General features: G+C 36.4%; 1 protein-coding gene across 1 annotated transcript; it reads left to right on the top strand.

The window, feature by feature from the left end:
* The first annotated feature begins 3,763 nt into the window (after positions 1 to 3,763).
* On the top strand, positions 3,764 to 7,002 carry LOC140164082 (uncharacterized). The gene has a single exon (XM_072187336.1). It carries the CDS (start codon positions 5,059 to 5,061, stop codon positions 6,958 to 6,960), a length of 1,902 nt encoding a protein of 633 aa, XP_072043437.1. The 5' UTR covers positions 3,764 to 5,058; the 3' UTR covers positions 6,961 to 7,002.
* Positions 7,003 to 23,094: the final 16,092 nt, after the last annotated feature.

Here is a 23,094-nt window from a genome sequence, read left to right as displayed (position 1 = left end):
TCAATATCTTGATCAACATACTACAGAAAAACTTGTTCATGCCTTAAATAGCGTGTCGTTTGGATAATAACAACGGTTTACTTTATGGTCTTCCTGATTCACAAATATCTAAGCTTCAACGCATTCAGAACTCAGCCGCCAGACTTGTAACACTTACAAAATCTTGTGATCATATATCTCCAATTCACCGCGAACTACACTGGCTACCTATCAAATCCCGCATAACGTATAAGATTCTTCTTCTTACCTACAAATCTCTTCATGGACTTGCACCTCTTTATTTACAAGAACTTCTTCATGAATATAAGCCTACACGCAATCTTCGCTCTACTTCTCAATTTCTTCTTGTAACTCCACCAGTGTCAACTCAATCTTATGGTCAACGTTCATTTTCTTCTGCTGCAGCTGAGCTCTGGAACAATCTTCCTTACAATATTAAAATATCTAAGACTGTTGATCAATTCAAATGCTCTGTGAAAACATACTTGTTTAATGTTAAAAATGTTTAATGCTTCATTTCTATATCATGCCTGTAACCATGGTTACATTTTAAACTTGTTGTTCTGTTGTTATTTGTATACAGTGTTTTTTATGTAGCGATTTGAGACTTAATTGTGTATTGCGCTTTATAAGCATGGTTTTATTATTATTATTATTATTATTATTATCTTATGGCAAAAAATCTATTATCTTCATTACGAAAGGTCAACATTTTCAAATGATGACGCCTTTTCTTCTAGCTAGATGCTTACACTTTGAGTACATATCATTAGATAGGCCTATATAAAGTTTACTTCGAGGGCTGATAAATATTAATACAGTACATTTAAAAAAAGACATACAAAGTATCAAAGTTTCAATGTGCTCTCAGGTACCATGATAATACTGCGATGCACTGATTCCTTAAAATCAACGTTCCAGAATCCTCATCCGCGAGCGGCAATGGAAATGAGGCGTTGCAAATAATGCGGGACAGTATTAAATTGTGTAATTTTAGGACCTGAATTCATTGTGGGCCACTATGGAGTTGGTCTTTAAGGAATTGGGGTCGGCGGTCATTTGGGGGTAAGGAAGGGGTCATTTTCAGTTAACGGGACATTTTGATGTAACTTTGTTGCCAGTGAGAATCACTGGCGTCATGTATCATTTTTAAGTCACTTTGAAAACAAGCCAATTGCGGCCGCTTTGTAGAGAGGGGTAATTTAGGGACCTCTGGGTGTCAGGGTGCATGATTTTGGGACCAGTGATAACTTTTGGGGGTAAGTTTAGGGTCAGAATTATCAAATTTATTATTACTGTCCACTACCCCACCCATACCCCCAGATATCATGGACCAACAATAATTATGTAATTTCTTATTGCTATCTACAAAAGATAGTAATCAATATCATAGGCTACATTATTGTAAACTGAAGCCATTTCCTTTTTACTATACTATTTTGAAGACATTTTTATAAAATGTATTTTATTTTGTAAATATTAAATCTAATACTGGAACATGAGTAATTATTTATATAATTTTGTTATTAACTGAAGACAATTATTATTTAATTTATTATTACTAGCTACTAGTATATAGGCCTACTAATCATGTGGGGTTTGTATATTTTATTCTAGACCACTGTTGAGTCGGTGGTTATTCTGGGATTTTGAGTCATGTGGTAAGGAACATTCTTGCATGGTCACTTTGTGGTCAGTGATCATTTGGTGTCCACTTAGGTCAGTGCAATTAGTATTGCTATCTTCAGAAGACAGCAATTAATTGCGTCATTTGAGGGGTTTGAATTCTGGACCACTATGGAGTCCGTGGTCATTCTTTGATTCATTACATTTCTAGCCTCAACTAACACGAAATTTACATCACACGTTATACTCGTGCAATACACTCTTTTCATGTCCATTCAACTGTATAGGAACGGCCCTGTGCAGAAATTTTCTTTGGCCGATTTCATTAAAAAACAAGGCGGATTTTTAGATAACCCTGAAATGACCTTCCAAAAATTTCACTCTAAATGTTGACTGTACCCACCAAGTTTCATGCCCATACGACAATTTTGAGTAATTTACATCAGATAAACCCTGGGTGACCCCGGATGACCCCGAAATGACCATCCAAATAATTTGACTTTAAATGCTGACTGTACTTACAGGTTTCATTTCCATACGAATGTTTTTATATTTGACCTCAGATGACCCCTGGCTGACCCTGGATGAACCCAAAATGAATTTCCAAAAATTTGGCTCTAAATGCCCATACGACAGTTTTTAGTAATTTTACCTCAGGTGACCCCTGGATAGCCTAAGATGACCTCTAAATGACCTTCTAAAAATCTGACTCTAAATGTTGACTGTACCAAGTTTCATGTCCATACAACAGTTTTTAGTAAGTTGACCTCAGATGACCCCTGGATAACCCCGCATGACCTTAAAAAAATTGGCTTTAAATGTTGACTGTAGGCCTACCAAGTAATCTGGTCTCAGATGACCCCTGTATGACCTCGATTGACCCCGAAATGACCTTCCAAAAATTTGACTTTAAATATTTACTGTACCCACCAAGTTTCATGCCCATACGACAGTTTTGAGTAATTTGACCTCAGATAACCCCTGGGTTACCTCGGATGACCCCGAAAAAGGTGACCGGAAAACGTTTAACTGTCGGGTTATATAAAGGGTATATAACGTTTTCATAACATTCAAAAATATTTTTTGATTACTGCAAATATTCTAACATAATTTTATTCTAGTGTTGACAAAATATTTTGCAAAAAAATGTTTGAAAAAAATATTTTACAATAACATTTAATAATCATTTAAAAAATATTGTTGTAGTGTGTTTTCATACAAATATTTAAAAAAAAAATTCATGACCTTTGTATAACCCGACATTTAATGTTATCAAATTGTTTTTACAAAATAAAAAAGCTACCTAATTGAGAATAATAATATTTGTATAATAGTTGAGGTCAAAGAGCATGCAGAGATCATCAAACAGCTCTAGTTGTAATTCTCTGGCTTAGCAGACCCTTTTCTCTTTCATGACAAGCGATAATTTTTTTATTATGACTAGCGAACCTTCTATTGTATTATGGTTAGCGGTCCTTTTTTATTATGACTAGCGGTCCTTTTTTTTTATTATGACTAGCGGTCCTAAATTTATATTATGACTAGTGAGCGTGTTTCTCTATTATGACTGGCGGTCCTTTTGTTATATTATGACTAGCGGCCGTGATTTTTTCATTATGACTAGCGGTCCTTTTTTTTTATTATGACTAGCGAACCTCTTTTTTCATTATGACTAGCAGTCCTCTTTTCTATTATGACTAGCGAGCCTTTTTTTTTCTATTATGACTAGCGGTCCTTTTTTTCTATTATGACTAGCGAGCCTTTTTTTCTATTATAACTAGCGGTCCTCTTTTCTATTATGACTAGCGAACCTTTTTTCCTATTATGACTAGCGGACCTTATGACTAATGAACCCTTTTTCTTATGACTAGCGAACCCTTTGTTTTATTTATGACTAGCGAACTCATGGTATAGGAAACTACACGTTATGACTAGCGACCCTTATGACTTATGAACCTTATGACTAGCGACCCTTATGACTAGCGACGTGTAACCGGCGAGATAGCAGGGAGAAGATCAAGAAATTCTTGACGGTGTCAACTTCTGGTACGTTTCCGATTAGCATGATTAGGCCTACATTATATTGTCTTCAAAACCATGAAAACAGTGGTCACCCTCTTCTTCACGTTCTCCAATTTAGTCCATTAATCCGTTTGTTGAGCAGTTCTGCTTCAGAATAGTTGCCCTTCATGAGTTGATAAATTAAAAAAGTTCTTTCTTCTTTCATTTCGAGTATATTACATACATTTACTTCATTCACAGTTCCACCGTCGTATCAGTTAACATGGTTAATTAAATAGATCAGGTGGTTCTTTTTCTCCTCTCCCATATTTTCCAATACCTTTAATAATATCAAAAGATCTGCCCGCTTTGCCCTTCTTTCCACAATCTCTATTGAAGAACCCCTGTTAATGTATTTCCCCTCGGTCCCTTCTCTGGCTCTCTTCTCTAAATTTATACCCCTTTCAGCTGCTCTCTCGCTTCCCCTGGACATATGTAACTTATACGGCTATATACTATCTTTCCTGTCTTTTTATCTACATAGATAAACTGAAAAATCCTGATCCTTGGCCAGGGCTTCTTCATTGCCAACATGGAAGATGTAAGGAAGGAATCTGGGCAGCATGTCCTTTTTGCTTATGTGTTCTCTGTTACACACACTTTGATCTCCTTGAATCTCCATCTGATTGTCCAGCTCATAACATTTGGTTAAAACCACCTTTGGCAGTTATTGATGGTGATAGCAGCATTAATTGTGTAGAAGAAGGAAAGTGGAGCAGTTCAGATGAAGGTGTAGTTACCATTGTTATCGATCAAGAAGAAGGAGAGTCGCCGCAAGTACAAATATACACTAGATCTACAAAACTAGATGACCATGAAACACAGCAAAGAAAACGAGAACAGACGCAGTTTCTTGAAGGAGATGAAGAGCCACGCAGTGTATGGATTGCAGATGAAAGGAATGAGGTACCTGACAAAGTTCAAAGACAACCAGAAGTAGGTGGATATCAATGCAGTAAATGGATTGTAGAAGAAAGCGACTTGGATAGTAACGAAGAAGAGGCACACGTATATAATTCTCTTGAAGAGGATGAAAAATGGCAAGAATCATGCAGCGAATTGATTATAGAAGAGACTGACATTGATAGCAATGATGACCAGGAACCTGTACACTCTTCTAAAGGAGATGCAGAACCGTGTAGTGGAGGGCCTTTAGTAGAAAGTGACTCAGGAGACATATATTACAAAGAACAAATAGTTCCAGAATCAGAACAATTTCTTGAAGAAGAAGATGGAGATTCTGATAGTCATGACAGCTGCGACATAGTTGGTAACATACTGAGACGTTTACAGAATGCTTCATACACAGCAGATGATCACGATAGTGAAGAAGAAGATACGTTTGTATTTGACCAATGTGAAGGGGAAGGCATGGAGTTTGATATATTCAGTGAAGATCGGGAAATAGAAGAGATATTGCAAGTCAACCCAGAAGATTATTTCAAATTGAGCGATTCAGATGAAACAGAAAAGTCTCAGGGGGAAAGATCAGACGAAGAAGTACCAGAACGTTTTGTCGTCGAAGGAGTCCCCAGAGTTGGAGTTCGACAGAAAAAGGACAAAAAAAGAGGCAACAAGAGAGCCATCCAGAAGAAAAGAAGAAATTCTGGTTTGTCTTATATTGGAACAGATAATAAGCAGAGACCTCCTCGACGTCTACGTCCCAAGTGTAAAAAAGGGTCAGCGTGTCAAAAACTTGGATGGCATCATTGTAAGAAGCTGTCGGAGAAACACAGGGAAGAAATAAGAAAGGGATTCAATGAACAAGCCGACTTGCAAAAACAGCGAGAATGGATAGTTTCCCATACAAACCGTCGTCCATGTGAGAATCCAAAAGGCCGAAAGAAGAATAGTTTCAAATACTTTTTTCCATCAAAAAATGGAAACGGCAAAATTAGCGTTTGCCGAGTCACCTTCCTCAACACGCTGGGCATAAGCGACAAATTTGTCATAGTTGCATGGGCAAAAGTAACTTCTACTGGCACATTGGAGGGAGAAAATCGTGGAGGAAATAGGAACGACCCAAAGAGTCAGAAACTTCGAGAAGAGATTGAAAACCACATAGATAGGTTTCCAAAGGTCGAGTCACATTATTGTCGCAAATTTGACCATCACCAGTATCTGTCACCTGACCTTAATGTGTCCAAAATGTATGCACTCTACAGAGAGAGTGGAGGCAAAGCGAGCAAGTCTCATTACAACAAAGTTTTCCGCACGAAAGGGTTACGCTTCAAAAAGCCTAAAAAAGACCTATGTCCGGTTTGTGAAAGTTTTAGGCACGCGTCAGATGCGGATAAAGAGAAGTTGCGGGCCACTTATGTATCTCATACCCTAGAAAAGAAGAAAGTGAGAGATCTGAAAGCGGAATTGAAGTTAGAAGCAGAAACTGATGACAGCATTCTAGTGGCAGCCTTTGACATGCAACAAGTGATACAGCTTCCTATGACATCAAGAGGAGATATATTTTACAAGCAACGTCTTAACAATTTGAATTTTACTTTGTATGAATTAGTTACGAGGGATGGATTTTGTTTCTTGTGGCATCAGGGAATTGCTAAAAGGGGTGCTAACGAAATCTCATCTTGTTTGTGGTCTTATTTGAAAAAGGTAGATGGGAAGGGTTATGACCAAGTTCATTTCTTTGCGGATGGCTGTCCAGGACAGAATAAAAACTCTATTCTGCCTTGTATGTTCAGATACTTTGTTTCCCATGTGTCAGTCGACATCAAGACCATTACCATATATTTTTTTGAAGCACATCACGGGCAAAACGAAGGGGATGCGATGCACAGTGTCATCGAAAGGGCCAAACAAAAATCCAAGGAGCTATTCATGCCTTCACAACTGGCAACAATGATGCGATTAGCTCGGAAACAGCCGCGGCCGTATATTATCCAAGAAATGGAAACATCAGACATCCTAGACTGGAAGAAGATGTCACAAGAATCTCAGATCCTACGAGTCCGGCAAACTGATGAAGGGGATGCGGTAGATTGGACCAAAGTAAAGGCAGTGAGGGTCTCAAAGGCAACCCCCAACAAAATCAAAGTGAAAAAGTCTCATCGTCATCACCAGTTCCAGACCATAAGCCTGATGAAGAGCCGTCGGCGAAAGCAGACGAAAGCAACTACTCCACCAGGACCTGCATATCCTAGAGGCCCACCCAAAGTTCCTCTTGAGACGTACAGACAGTTAAATGACATATTTAAGGGAGATACTCCGATATCTTCCAGGCAGGAATACAGGGACTTTTACCGAAACCTGCCCCATTAGGCTTCAAATCAGGCTCTTCCGAAGTTCCAAGTGGATAAATGCTTTATGAGCATATTAGTTAGTGTTATCAACATAGGAAACTCCGCAGTTTAAGCTGTTTGTATTGCTCACCACATGAAAAAACAAATCAAATGTTTTTTTTAAATACAAAATCATAGGAAACCATTCACTTTAAAAATGCTTGTATTGTATGTCAAATGTACATTGTCATTCGAGTGAATATTTAATTTATGGTAGTGTTGTCCAGGATCATAGGACACCCAACGCCTTGAAACGGTTTGTATTGCTCGTCACATTGAAATTTATTTAACTTCCTTATTTGTCAATGTTGTCCAAAATCTTAGGAAACCCACAACTATTAATACCACACTACAATGTATTTATTTTGTTTGATTTACCGACATCAATAAATTTCATGTTGGTTCGTTTTTTATCTTTTTGTTCAAAGAAAATGTTGCTTACTAGAAAATAATGACATAGTTTCCCTTTCCGACTGAACAGGTTGACATTTTATCATTTGCCATATGCTTGCTTTGAAATAAAAAAAAGTATGCTTTGAATATTCAGAATGATCATTGTGATTTTTTTTTACTTATAGTATTTTCAGTAAAGAAGGGACAGCTGAAATAGGCCTCATCATCATCATCATCATCATCATCATCATCATCATCATCATCATCATCATCATCATCATCATCATCATCATCATCATCATCATCATCATCATCATCACCATCATCATCATCATCATCATCATCATCATCATCATCACCATCATCATCATCATCATCATCATCAAAGTAGGTTAGCATGTATATCCTGTACAATGCCGTCAATCGATACAATACGGAAACTGTGTGCATAATGCGTATTCGACCTCCCATTTATACGCAGCGGTTGAGAGTTTTTGGATTCGGCATAGAGCCGAATAGCTCTAAAAAGCCGTTTCCATGGCTACATCAAATATTTCAGAACATGAAAGTATCGTAAATAAATACTGCACATTCACTTCTATAATGTACATTTCAAATGATTGATCACAAATGTTCGCAATGTTTAGAAGGGCCGATGGAATGGTACCAATATCTTTAAACGCTGTTTACTCAGAACAGTGATTTTGCGGATTCGGCACTCTGCCGTATTCATAACGATATGATTAAGGTAGGTCCACAGACTACGGGCTGCCACAGCAAATGATCTGTCCCCCCATGACCGGGATGTTTTTTGTTCAACAAGATTTTTGTTAGCTGAGCGCAATTCTGTGCATGGTGGAATGTATGGATGAAGAAGTTCAGTGATGTATGATGGGGCAGTTCCATTAATAGCGCAATATGTGAGAAGAAGCTTCTTCAAGTGCTATTATTGTTAAAGTATGTAGTTGACAGGTATTTAGGCAAGGGCCTGTCTGCAGCAATCTCAGCTGTCAATCATTGCACTGTAACAGGGAGCTTCTGGTTTGTCAGTAACACTTTCAAATTAATTAATTATATCCATAATACGCATCTCATATCAAGTGTCATTGGACCCTGGCTCACTTTGATATTTCATCCCATTGCTTGTCAATGCTCCCATCAATCACTTGTGACTTTGACATAATTGATTATAAAACAATGATATCCCAAAAACCATGGACTGTAAAACTACAGTCCATGTAAAACCTGTATTTTAGTTAATTTCCCATCAGATATCAGAGACTCCAATCTCAAGGAGGCTTAAAGGCATTCCTACAATGCACTATGATTGGGAAATTTGATCAATATAACCTAATTTTAAAGGCAAAGTCCCCATTGCCACACACACAAAATGGTAATTTTAAAACTGCAGCCAACAAACTAATAATTGAGACTTATGACTGATATTTGATTTTCTTACAGGAAACATTCATATTGTCCCACTGCATTAATTTTATTCCTAAGTCTCGATGTTTTGAATGTTAAATAATAGGATGAAAACACCAGATATTTGCACACAATCCTAATGCAAGGTATGATCAACTGTACCACATGTGTACAAAAGCCAGACATACAAGGTCAGAAACCCCATTGGGTTGTGGGAATGTCTTTAAACATCCTCTGATCTCACCTGTAGCAAGTCTGCTTTCAAATCTCAAGTAAAATCTCACTATATGGATGATGATGATTAATTTGTATTGATGCCTTTTTTGTATTTTTTTTAAAATATCAGTGCTCCCTAGCAGCTCAGCAGACCTCAATTGGTTCCTATTTTGTTGTTGGTTGCCAGATGAATAAATACAAGACAAAAATCCATAGTATTGAAAATAAGAGACATCTTGTATTAATCCTATATTTAAGAAATAAAAGGTTAATGCATTATCCTTTACACCTAAATAATGTGTCCGAGGCAGTAAAAACATAAATAATGGTTGAGGCACAACCGAACCCATTATTTAAACGTTTTTACTGCCAAGGACACATCATTTGTGTGTAAAGGATAATGATGCACCCTTTATTTCTATTCTATTACCACAAAATAGTGTGATTTAAAGAGAAAATATCATTTTTTGGCACAAATTTTAAGTTGTTTACTTCAAGGTGGAGCGTGTTCGGGTAACTGACAGCACGTAACCAAGCGTAATACTGTGCCTAGAATGTGTTCCGGCGCTTGACCCATTATTGCAGAATAATGGACTCTCACGTGACATGTTTTAACAAATCACAGTGCGCGATTTTGAATAATGGGTCGTAAGAGTAATAAAATAGTTATTGAACTGTCGTGTGGAATAAAGTTCTGGATTCAGGACTTGATTACAAAATTGTGAATTTTTACATGAAAGACGCTGAATTTAAGCTCAAGACAAACATTGCTTACATGTAATAACAAAATTGACTTTGTCCAAAATTGAGGGTGCAATTCTTGTGAAATTTCACAATTCCCCTTTGACATGTTTGAAGTGTTTTGACTTGAGATATCCCAACTACCATATATTTATAATATATTATACATGCATGGGTCAATAAGTTATATGTATATTACTTTTTATACAGAAAGAAGAGAAATCTACAACTTGAGATCGAACTGGAACCAGAACTTTGAAAGAAGAAAGCAGACAAAAAAGTAAGTTTCATGTTTGTTGTTTATTTCTCTTTATATAGCTTTCAGCAAGGTTCTTCAGCGGCCTGTCAATTTGGCACTGTTTATGGCAGGGTTCTGATTGGCTAACTTGGTTCTTTTTACGTGATAATCAGAAAGAGCAGACGGACACTTCTTAATTTTCTGAATACTATACGTGATAGTGTCTCCTAGGCAATGACTTCCAGTAATTTATTCATTTCAAAATGAAGGAAATTTAGAGGGGATTCGGTGCCCCAGGTTCGGTGTATGACACGATAGCCGACTATCCGACCTTAAGGTACATGTAACACTGATTGCAAAAATAAATAAACTGATACAACCATAAGGATAGTTTACTAAAGTGACACTGATTTGTATTAATTTTCCTATGATACAATACTAAGGTTTATAATATTAATAAGTTTTCCGATTATAAACATAATACTAAGGCGACACTGACTTACAGCAGACATTTCTGATGCATAAATTCTTCCACTGATAGGATATTAAGGTAAAACTGAGTTGTGGTAATTACTTCATTAATTTTTCCAATGATGTCATTGCTAAAATGATACTGATTTGTATTGACTTATTCATTTGATGACACTGACACGGGGGGGGGGGGGCACTTCAATATGAAATGGATATAGGTGTAGGGCTGGCACTTTCGCAGTAAGGGAATTCGGTGAGAGCAAAATGTAAAAAATATGGGGTCATTGGGTGAGAGCATGATTTTTGGCATTCGATGAGAGCAAAATGTAAAAAATATGGGGTCATTGGGTGAGAACAGGACCTTTTTTTAAATGGAACCTTTGGGTGAGAGCCAAAACAGCACCACAGAAACCTCGAACATCGAATTTCTAGTTCTAAATAGCTTCAAATTTCTTTGTTTTTTCAAAATGAGTAACAAAATCAGTGATAAATGAAAGATAAGGGTCTTTGGGTGACAGATCAAATGGAAAAAAAAGGGGTCTTTGGGTGACAGAACATGTCGAGGGCTTAGAGCAAGAACTAGCTATGTCCACAATTACATGTTACTCATTTCGGCAACAAATGGATGGTTAATTCTGCCTTCCATAATAAATGCAAGTGACTTTAGGGTATGCATGGTCGCTTAAACAGTTAGCATGGTAATAGTTAGATGCAAGTGACCATGTACATACCCCCAAAGTCACTTACATTATATTATAATAGAGGGCAGAATTAACCGTCCATTTGTTGCCGAAATGAGTAACATGTAATTGTGGACATAGCTAGTTCTTGCTCTAAGCCCTCAATGTGTTCAAAAAAATATGGGTCTTTGGGTGACAGCGATGCTGAAAAAGGGGGGTCTTAACAGCCCTACACGTGTCTCCAAAGTGGGAGTGCCACCCCCGTACACTGACTTGCTAGTAATTAATTCACTCATTTTACCTCCGATAAGAACTTCACAATTTCTATTGTTTGTTTTCTTTGACAGTTGTATTGAGAAGGCGCCTGTGTTTTCAAGATCACTGATCACGCCAAGCCCAGAATCTATACTACACTGCAGCTTTTGATGACTCTCTTCATTTATATATGGTGTATTCTTTATGTAGTGTAGCATAAATAGAACAAGTGAAAACAGTTATCATATCTTTAGTAATATATTGTATACATGTATTAAGTTTTTAGTAGCCTTAATTTCTGTAATTTTAGTTTGTACATTCATTAAATTTTCAAAAATATCAAGTAATATTGGAATTGAGATAGGGTCACAAAATCATATTTTTGCCACATTGTTACAAATTTCCTCTTAGTTACAATGATCCTGCACACTCTGCAAAGTCACTTTGAGATTTTCTTTACTAAATCATCAAAATCAGTATTTCATACACAATTCCTTGTACTTCTTTTTGTAATTTGGTTGACAAATGTCAATTGTGAAAGACCCCTTGATGATGATAATCCAAGTTATCAGGAAACTAACCCAAGTTATCAGGAAACTAACCCAAGTTATCAGGAAACTAACTCAAGTTATCAGGAAACTAACCCAAGTTATCAGGAAACTAACCCAAGTTATCAGGAAACTAACACCATTACAATGACAGACCATGTTACTGATACTATTTCAGATTCTATCACTACATTAGAAACCAAACATGAGTATCAGTCAGCACAATCTGATAGTCAAGATGCCTTTTCAAAACAAAATGATAGATCCAAACCAACCAAGTTTCCTTCATCATATACTACTGAATACGGGGATATTGATTTTGCAAGTACTAAATATAATTATGAAATCACAGTTCAAACTATCACAATAAATGGTGAAATGTTGAAAACTGTTATGCATGCGGATGCTCCTAATAAGCCTACTAGGCAACACATTTTACCTTCTGCCCTGAGCCCAACCACTAGGCCTACTACCATGACTACACAACAAATTATGTATACACCTTCATCGCCTACTGCCCTGGGTGTAACTGATGCATGTGACATAACCACCATTGATCAACCTCTTGTACTTTCTACCAATCCCATCCAACTCAAAGCATTTACTGATCAAAAGCAATGCAGTGTGTTGGTTATTACTGAAAGTAATACAGCTCTTTCTTTCAAAATACTACATTCAGGTCTGAACACTGTATATTCTTATTTCTATATAGAAATGTTGGGAAATGACACCCAGCATTGTGCAGGTCGATATGTGTTAGTGTCAGCTACCAATGTTCCATGCATGACAGCTATCAGTGGAAGCCAATTCAGGTTCCACTTTCAAAACACTGAGATGTTGCTTGAGCTACATGCTGAAGATGGAAATATGGCAACTTGTTTTGAAAGTCTATCTGGCAAAGTTTTTATGTGTGAGCTAACTTTATATAACAATCTTGTCAGACAAAATAAACAAAAACTGGAATATATAATAGAAGATTTGAATGATATATTAACTGGCCTCACTGAAGTAACTACAAATGTAATTAAGTGTGAATGTGAATGTTTTCCATCTTCATGTACATGCACATTGGGGTTCAGAGAATGGATGTACAGCACCAATAAGACCAGTGCTGATTTAATAGTCTATGAACCAAATGTCTTGGGTCTATCATTTGCTAACACTGGTTTAAATGACATTCAGCAACAAGCATTTACAGGTCTCAACACACTGAAATATTTAATCTTAGACCATAACAACATTCACATACTTCCCATGACCATATTTCAGAATTTATCACAACTAGAAGTACTTGACTTGGGTTACAACTATTTGACTAACTTGACACATGACTTATTTCATCCATCAGTTAGTTTACGGTATCTTGACTTGAGCCACAATGACATTGACATCCTACCAAGGGATGTGTTCAGCTTACTACATGAATCTTTCTACCTTGACATAAGTCACAATAACCTCACCACATTACCTGATAGTATATTAATGTCACTAAGGAAAATAGATCACACCATTGACCTGAGTTATAATAATTTTACCATATTACCAAATGGCATATTCACATCACTACAGGAAATATACTTTGGTACCCTTGATCTGAGTCATAATACTTTGACCACATTACCCGATGGACTATTCTCATCACTACAGACAATATACAGTGGTACCCTTGATCTGAGTTACAATAACATGACCATATTACCAAATGCTATATTCACATCACTACAGGAAATAGACTTTGGTAGTACCCTTGATCTGAGTCATAATACTTTGACCACCTTACCCGATGGAATATTCAAATCACTACAGGTAATATCCCCTGATGGTTCCCTTGATCTGAGTCATAACAAGTTGACCATATTACCACTTGAAATATTCACATCACTTCAGTATATAGACTGTGGTACTCTTGATCTGAGTTATAATACTTTGACCTTAATACCTGATGTAATATTCACATCACTACAGACAATATACTGTGGAACCCTTGACCTGAGTTACAATAACATGACCACATTACCAAATGGTATACTCACATCACTACAGGAAATATACTTTGGTACCCTTGATCTGAGTCATAATACTTTGACCACATTACCGGAGGGAATATTCACATCACTACAGAAAACATACCTTGGTACCCTTGATCTGAGCCATAACAAGTTGTCCATATTACCACATGACATATTCACATCCCTACAGTATATAGAGCATGGTACCCTTGACCTGAGCTATAATACTTTGACCATATTACCGGAGGGGATATTCACATCCCTTCAGAAAATAATATCCCGTGGTTCCCTCGACCTGAGTCATAATAACTTGACCATGTTACCAAATGGAATTTTCAATTCACTAAGGCTAATATCCACCGGTACCCTTGATCTAAACCATAATAACTTGACCAAATTACCAGGAGGAATATTCACATCGCTACGACGTATAGAACATGGTACCCTTGACCTAAGTCATAATAACCTGAACACAATACTAGTTGAAATATTTATCTCACTAGAAGAAATAGACCATAGTATCCTAGACCTGAGCTATAATGATATGACCACATTGCCTAATAGAATATTCTCCAGGATGGGAGGACTACTGGCTCTTGACTTAAGTCATAATGAGTTGGTTATGTTACCAGGTGACATATTCTCTGCAATGCAGGAACTACTGACCCTTGACCTGAGTCACAATAACTTGGCTACGTTGCCAGATGACTGTTTGAAGACATTGTACAAGTTGATGTCACTCAGCCTAAGAGGTAATCAGTTGAAGATAAATTCATCTCTGCTTTTCCAGTCTCTCACAGCATTAGAAATGCTTGATTTTAGCAAGAACACAATTGTCCAATTTTCAACAGATTTATTTCATTCTACTGTAAGTTTGTTGAGTTTAGATCTGTTTGGAAACAGTTTGGAGATGATCCAATTTGGTGCATTTAAAAATCTTAGTACATTGATCTATTTGAACATAAGTAGTAATGTTCTTTTAACTTTACCTTCATTTAGAACCCTAGCAGAGTTGAAAGTCTTAGATCTGAGTGACAACAGACTTCAAAACTTCAAATCTGAAACATTTCATGGACTGGAAAATTTACAATCTCTGTTTCTTTCCAATAACCAAATTGTTGAACTACTAACACATGTATTTTATCCCTTACATAAGCTTGTATTTCTAAATCTCTCTCATAATATTATTCAAGAAATTGATTCTAAGGCTTTCCAACCCAAACTTGAAACTATTGACCTTAGGGGAAATGACATGTACAAAATAACTCATGAATCATTCAACAATTTCAGCAATTCAACTGTGATATTAGTTGACCAATATTCATCCTGTTGCTTTATTGAAGATGCACAATGCATTTCTCAAGAACCACGCCCAGAATATTTAACTTGTAACAGAATGTTGCCACATGTATCGATCAGGATTTCAGTATGGATTATTGGACTATTTGCATGTATATGTAATGGAATTGCTTATTACCTGCGCTCACAAAAAAGACAAGCAAACAAAGTTCAAACATTATTCATATCACAATTGTCACTATCAGACTTCCTCATGGGCATCAACATGCTCATTTTAGTTATTGCTGATTTGTACTACAATGAGTTCTTTCCATCATATGCCTTTCAGTGGCGACAAGGATTTACTTGTAAACTAGCAGGTTTTTTGTCAATATTATCTAGCGAGGGATCTGTATTTTTTATTACTCTGATAAGCATTGATCGTTTGCTAGCAATAAAATACACATTTGGAAGCTGTCGACTAACAACAAGAAAGGCTCGAATTTGTGTTGCATTTGCTTGGTTAGCAGCCATATTGATGAGTGGTCTGTCTATTGGCTTAGCAAGTGAGGAAGGTGATGCATTTAGCATTTCTGAAGTATGCATTGGTATTCCAATAGTTCGGAGACACTCGACCAAATGGAAGAATGATAGTATTCAAATTACTAAGACTGTTTTTGATACTAGAACAAAGATAACTAAATCTATCGGTTTTGGCAAGCAATTGTCTATTCCGCTAGATATTATCATAGATCAACAACAATATGAACAAAAAGTCACTTACACCACTGCTGAAATTACTGGAAGCCAAATTGCCCCTATCATTTCCATTGTGATATTTATTGGAGTAAACCTATTGTGTTTTATGGTGGTAGCAGCATGTTACTTACAAATATTTGTGACAGCAAAAAATACATCAAAACAGGCCACACGAACCCAAACTCGTGATGAGGAAATACGCATGGCAAGAAAAATGTCTGCCCTTGTGTTTACAGATCTGTGTTGTTGGGTACCATTATGTATAACGTGCATCCTTGCACAGTGTAACCTTATTAAGATTCCCCCAGAAATGTATGTATGGATAATAGGGTTCATATTGCCTATCAATTCATCAATAAATCCATTTTTGTATGTAATGTATGGGGAGATATCAGATTATTGGCAGAAAAGGAAGGAAGCTAGAAACTCCACTCACCAAACTGCATTGCAAAATCGCTAGGTCAAAACATGTACATATGTTTCTCCTGTTGTCCCGCCTGTTGTATATACTCTAAGTTCCAATTCAGATGTTTAAACAAGACACATCTATATAATGCAATTTAACACAAATTAGCTTATTTTATTTATTATTTTATTTATTTATTTGGCTTCATACACTGGTTACAATATCAAATAACAAAATTAACAAAATTAGATAAAAGATGGATAAATATATTGCACAAAGTAAAAGTATAAAAGACAAATATATATACATGTGAATAAAACGCACCACGGATCCAGCACATGTAGGAGAGATACCAGTGTAGAGGATTGGGATGAACAGGTGCATATCACCTCTAAGACCATCCCACCTCAAGATCAAAAATGTAATTAAGACACAATAGCACAGCTGCATACGGAAACCCACGTACAAATGTCAGCCGGCCGAAAATTTAACTCAAAATGAGAATGCAAAAAATTAACCACATTGCTTTTAAAAACAGAAAAAGATGAAGAGGACCTAACACTAAGGGAAGCTGATTCCAAATTGGCACAATGCGGTTAAAAAACTGGACTTAAAAGCTTCCGTTTTGCAGAAGGGGATCCTAAGGCGCAAGGTGTTATTCCCATGATTATGTGTATTACACTACTCCATAGACTATGTGTTGTAATTTCATTCTGGTGTACCAGATAGTAATTCAAATTTCACGATATTTTTGCTAAACGAATCAATCGGCAAGAATTTTTTTGTACGTAAACATATGTAGCCAAGGTTTCCAATAGTATACAAATCTCAACTTTTTTTGACAAAAGTGGGGGATGATGCTGTGGGTCAGGAAATGTCCTTTCAATACACCTCAATCAAGACAATAACCTTGGAGTGTCAATATAATTATTTCATGTACAAGTATATATTTGCCTTGTGTACTATGTATGAATACTATTTAAGTTGTATTTAATTTGTATAGATGTATGGCTCTTGCAGGGCCCCTAGCGAGATCAGTGTTTCATTGATGGAATTACCCTGCTACAAGGTGCACACCAGTATAGTCCCCATTGACTTTCTGTACAAACAGGGTCCGTCAAAACTTACACTTTCTGCAAGCTGAAGGTCAGATAAAGACAGGCAGTTCAGTGAAAACATACAAAGTCCAGTGACATTTCGCAGAAAAACTACTAAAAACTATGAACTACAAAAATTTTCAGAATTTTCGTACTTAGAGAATACTGAAATTGCTAAACAATGCTGTAAATACTTTTGGTCACATGTCACAAGGTGGGTATGCAAAAGGGTAACGGTAGAACATTTTTTTGCACATCACTGTTGAAAAAAGTATCCTCAACCCCTTATCATACAAATTAATTTGAATGTCAATTTAAGGGCTTGTATAGCGACGTTTTTTCATTACTGAACATGTTCATCAGGACTGTTATTGAAAATTATAACAAAGTCTAGCAGACTCCTTTTTCAACACTGTTGATGTATGACCGCAACATCAACAGTGTTGAAAAAGAAGTCTGCTAGACTTCAAAACGTCCACAGTGTACTGTTTTATTGGACTAGAACTATGAAACCTTGTTATAATATAGTTTTCACATATTTGTTGTGGGACCTGAGAGCACATCAAACATATCGAATTGCATTTTGAATTCGAGGATTGTCCTTCTGATATGAAATAATTTTGATTTTTTTGAAAGTTGCAATAATACACATTTTATAGCAAATGATTAAAAATTGATATTTTTGAAAATTAACAGTCCTCGAACTAAATTGTATAAATAATCTAATGATATGTACTTGAAAGTGTTTGTAGCTGGGATGACAATCCGTCTATCATATGAGAATTTGACCTTTTGTATTGAAAATATAGATTTTGTTCCCAAAAACATCCAAAAAATGAAGGTCTTTTTGGGAAAAAAATGTACATCTTCAATATGAAAGGTCAAATTTTCAATTAATGGTCGGCTTTTCACCCCAGCTACATCAAGACCTTAATCTTCTTTAAAGAAAGTGTGGATTTCAAAAAGGGTTTACCTGAATGGGTGACTGCATTTGAAATCTACAATTCCCTGTGTGATGGGAGTTCATATCTTCCATAGGGGTGTGAATTTCAACTAGAATCACCCACGTACCTGGAATATTTGTTGCGCTGTTGTTCATCTGATATGCCCACATTGCACATAGCATTTCTGGTAGAAGCCAGATCTAAGCTTGTTTCATCCAGTCAACTTTCAGCACCTTGGAGTAAGTCAAAATTAAGTCTGGTGATGAGCTTCCTTTTAGTCCACCCATCTTGTTAGTTCTTCAGTGGTAGCACCTTGTAATTGCTACAAAGAACAATACATAAATAAATGTATAATTTTATTTATTTTTCACCATAGGGTAAAACAGACTGTAGTGAATCAACATCAGGGCCGTTCCGACCATTAGGCCAGGTAAGGCGGTCGCCTAGGGCGACAAACGTGAGGCGCAAAAAGGGCGAAAAAAGAAAAAAAAAACGGAATGGAAAAAGAAAAGGGAAGAAAAATTGACAGCGCCTCCCTTAGGGGGCGCCGAATTGACCAATTCAGGATCGATTCTGCGCCCCTCCAAGTCATAAAAGTCAAAAATGTTCGCGTGCGAAACACCAAATCATTTGCAATATCAATTTAAGACCGATATTCAATATCATTATAACCAAAATTAATTAGTGGTAAGCATTATTTGTGCACATTTTCGCTCGCTCTGTACGCAATTGTTTCAAGAATTAGGGGGTGTCATTATCCTTAGCCCAGGGCGCCACAAACCCTAGCTCCGCCACTGGAAAACAACTGATGAGTTTTCAAGGGGTAACCCCTTAACACTTTTTTTTGGTATGCTCTGGTGGGGCGGCAGGGAGAGGCTTTGCCTAGGGCGGCAAAATCCCTAGGAACGGCCCTGATCAACATGGAGTAAATTTACACATTTTCTTCTTTTTATGTATGATTTTACTTATTTATATTTATAAGCCTGATAAAAAAAGATGACAAATTTCTTCTTCTCCAATTACCCTGGTGAGTGTATTTTGGTTTGTTCTTTTATATGAATTAACATGAGTTTTCTTGAAAGACCAGCAGGTAGATATTGCCATACCGTTGTGCACCAGTCATAGCTAGTCATGCCAGTAGAAAATGATAGTGTAAAGCATGATATGAAAATTTTGCGAGCGTAATTTATTCACCAAATTTCCAAAAGGAAATGTACAAATTTAAGAAAATTTCATGTCGCAAAAAAGCGGGGTTCTCTCAAAAACGCAGATTTTTTACACAAACTGAAGAAGAAAAAAGTTTTAATAAAGATAACATTGCAAAAAAAATGTATGTGAAGATTAATTTGTTCATTTTCATCTGCAAAATTGTCGTATGGTTTACAACATTTATTAAAGAGGGTGGTGTGACCAGCCTCTTCTTCATTTTTTTCTCAATGAAAATGCAGATTTTCGAATCAGTGGAAAGCCCTTATTTTTCTCATTGATCCTGAAAAATAAACCTGATCTACCCAGATTTTGCATTTTGGGGATTTTTGCTGAACCATGAAATGGTATCAGCCTACATTAGTGTATGTTACTTACTTGCTTACTTACTTCCTTACTTACTTACCAACCATTTGGTCTGAAATGGACATATCTTTAAATGCCACGAAGGTATGAACCCCCAAGTGGTGTCAAATGAAAGAGGAAGGAGTAAAGAATATAATAAATATTTCCTAACATCAGAGGTCATCCAAGGGGTCACAGGGGTAAAAAAAGGTCATTTTAACCGAAAATGCTCCAATTGAGCTGACATTTATATGCAATGATCCTTATGACATTCTAAACATGTTTAAAACATTTTAATATTCATTTAAGGCCATTAAGGGGTCAAAGGTCAAGTTTTCAACAATGCTCCAATTGAGCTGATATTTAAATGAAATGATCTTTATGACATTCTAAACATGTTTAAAATAGTTTCAAATTCATTTAAGGTCATTAAGGGGTCAATAAAGGGGTCAAAGGTCAAGTTTTCAAAATGGTCCAATTGAACTGAAATTTAAATGCTATGATCCTTATGACATTCTAAACATGTTTAAAATATTTTGAAATTCAAAGGTCATAAAGGGGTCAAAGGTCAAGTTTTCAAAAATGCTCCAATTGAGCTGATATTTAAATGCAATGATCCTTATTTGAGGTCATTAAGGGGTCATAAAGGGGTATACATGTACCACAATATACTGCCCCATGGTTCAGCTATGGTGCGGTAACCGCTCTAGTTTAGCTGTATGCAAGGAAAAAAACTCGTTTTTTGGCCAAAATGGATTGAATTTGGCTGAATTTTTTTTGAAAAAAATTTAGATGGTTTCTTTTCTAAGTATGTTTGCAAAATTGTTCAGATTCTTGTCAGAATATCAAGTTGTCCATGATACTGACCTGTTTGCCTGCAGAACAGGGATTTTTTTAAATTCTTTGCTGTTTAAGGTTTTTTTTATATTTAAAACAAAATATTTTTGGCGACATTTTACTGAATAGATGATCGTAAGATTTGTAGGTAGGCCTACATTTCAAACTTGGTTATTAAGGGTAAATATTTTGCAGAAAATCTCTGTTAAGGGTGTGATTTGCTGAGCAAAATCATCATCAAGGGTCATTTTTTTATTATTTTAAAAATCTTTGCTAAGAATAGTTTTTGAACATGCTTTCAACTTTTATACATCCCCCAGAATTAGAAAAAATATTTTGTACATAAAGCCCGCTCTGATAATTCCTTTAATGTCATCTTACTAACTGCTACACCTTTGATGCAATGATGGATCATGTGATTTTCAGAAATTGACAAATTTAATTACAGTAATTGACCATCAAACCATGTTGTGTATATAAACTGGCCTCAAAAAGAAACTTATAATTTTTCACAAGGTCATATCTTAAAACCCTCTCCATAAAAATGAATAAAAATTGCACACAGGATTACTTCAATACTCTACTCTAACCACATGTCAGTAACCAAGCAGTTGTCCAACTGACACAACAGCAAAATGCACTGACATGGAACACCTCCCTGGACTAAAATTCACATCCCAACAGATTTCTTTTGTTGGGTTCCAATTATTCGCCTGCACATGAACAAAAATTACACACAGGATAACTTCAATACTCTACTCTAAACACATGTCAGTAACCAAGCAGTTGTCCAACTGACACAACAGTAAAATGCACTGACACGGAACAGTTTCCGGGACCACATTCACAGGCGAATAATTGTAACCCAACAAAGGAAATCTGTTGGGATGTGAATTTTGGTCCAGAAAGGTGTTCCATGTCAGTGCATTTTGCTGTTGTGTCGGTTGGACATCTGCTTGGTTACTGACATGTGCTTAGAGTAGAGTTTTGAAGTAATCCTGTGTGCAATTTTTGTTCATTTTTATGGAGAGGATTTTAAGATATGACCTTGTAAAAAAATACAAGTTTCTTTTTGAGGCCAGTTTATATGGTGAAGTATTATTGCCTCTGAAACTACAATCTTGTGCAAAATTGGTTGAGACCTGTGCCCATTGTTAAGGTCCAATGCAAATTAATTGTATGCAGTGGGAAATAATACATGTTTTCATACTGCCAAGAGGTAGGCCTATACACAGCCAGCCAGCCATCCAGCCAGTGTTGTACAGTATTTCATGTGCATATCGGGGTGTGTACATGTTTGCGGGCAAACGAGGACACACACAAGATTTTTCACCCTAAACTGCGGACTTAATTCCAACCGAGGACAGTCCGCAATCTCAAACTGCTGCAAAAGACCTCAAATGCATGCTAAATGCTTTATAACGCTATTTGCCTGAAACCGAGGACCACACATATAAAAACTACCGTCCGCAGGTGATGGCTAAAATTCCATTTCGTATTATACACAAAAAAATCCGCCATTTTAGTCCACGGTTAGGCGATGAAAACATCATACACACGTCCTCGGTTAGATAGCAAAACACAATGTCCTCGGTTGGCGAGAAACACACACAGGGGTGTGTATGATTGTGTAATTATGTGGGATGTTTGCACTTGCAGTAGATTTGTGCTGTGGTATTTTCCTAGATTTGGTAGTGTTTAATATGGTTAGGTGGGTGACTTTAAAGTGTACTAAAATGTGATATAGTTGGAACATGCACCTTTAAATATATTGCCAATATAACTTTGACGATTTATTATGTTGATACCAAGGGTAAAGTTACATAAAAATATTATAATTTCTAACAAATTGACTACATCTTGCTATAAATCTGACAAACTTTAGGGACCATTCACAAACACTTGTAAAGGGAGGGGGCCTGATGCAAAAGGGGGGCCCAGAAAATTTTTATCCCTCTGATGGGGGGCCTTTAAAAAATCAACTTAATTTTTCTCGTACAACATGAGTTTACACTATTTTCTATGGGGTTGATGTATATTTTTCATGGCCAAAGGGGGAGGCTGAAAATAATTTTAGGTCCGAAAGGGGGCCTTGATTTTTTTTAAATTTTTAATTTTGCATCAGGCACTCCTTTACAAGTGTTTGTGTGAACGGTCCCTTAGTAGATAAACTCAACAGATTTACGGTGTATTGTTTCAAACGTTGACAAAGATGGATAGTGTTTATACCATCATAAAACACAATCACTATAAACACAAGGGTAAA

The sequence above is a fragment of the Amphiura filiformis genome, chromosome 11 (assembly GCF_039555335.1).
Source record: "Amphiura filiformis chromosome 11, Afil_fr2py, whole genome shotgun sequence".
Taxonomy (NCBI): Eukaryota; Metazoa; Echinodermata; class Ophiuroidea; order Amphilepidida; family Amphiuridae; genus Amphiura; species Amphiura filiformis.
This window is presented reverse-complemented; position numbering and strand designations above follow the sequence as displayed.

Coding starts and splice junctions, on each gene's coding strand:
- LOC140164082 (XM_072187336.1), top strand. CDS start 5,059: ATGGAGTTTGATATATTCAGTGAAGATCGGGAAATAGAAGAGATATTG.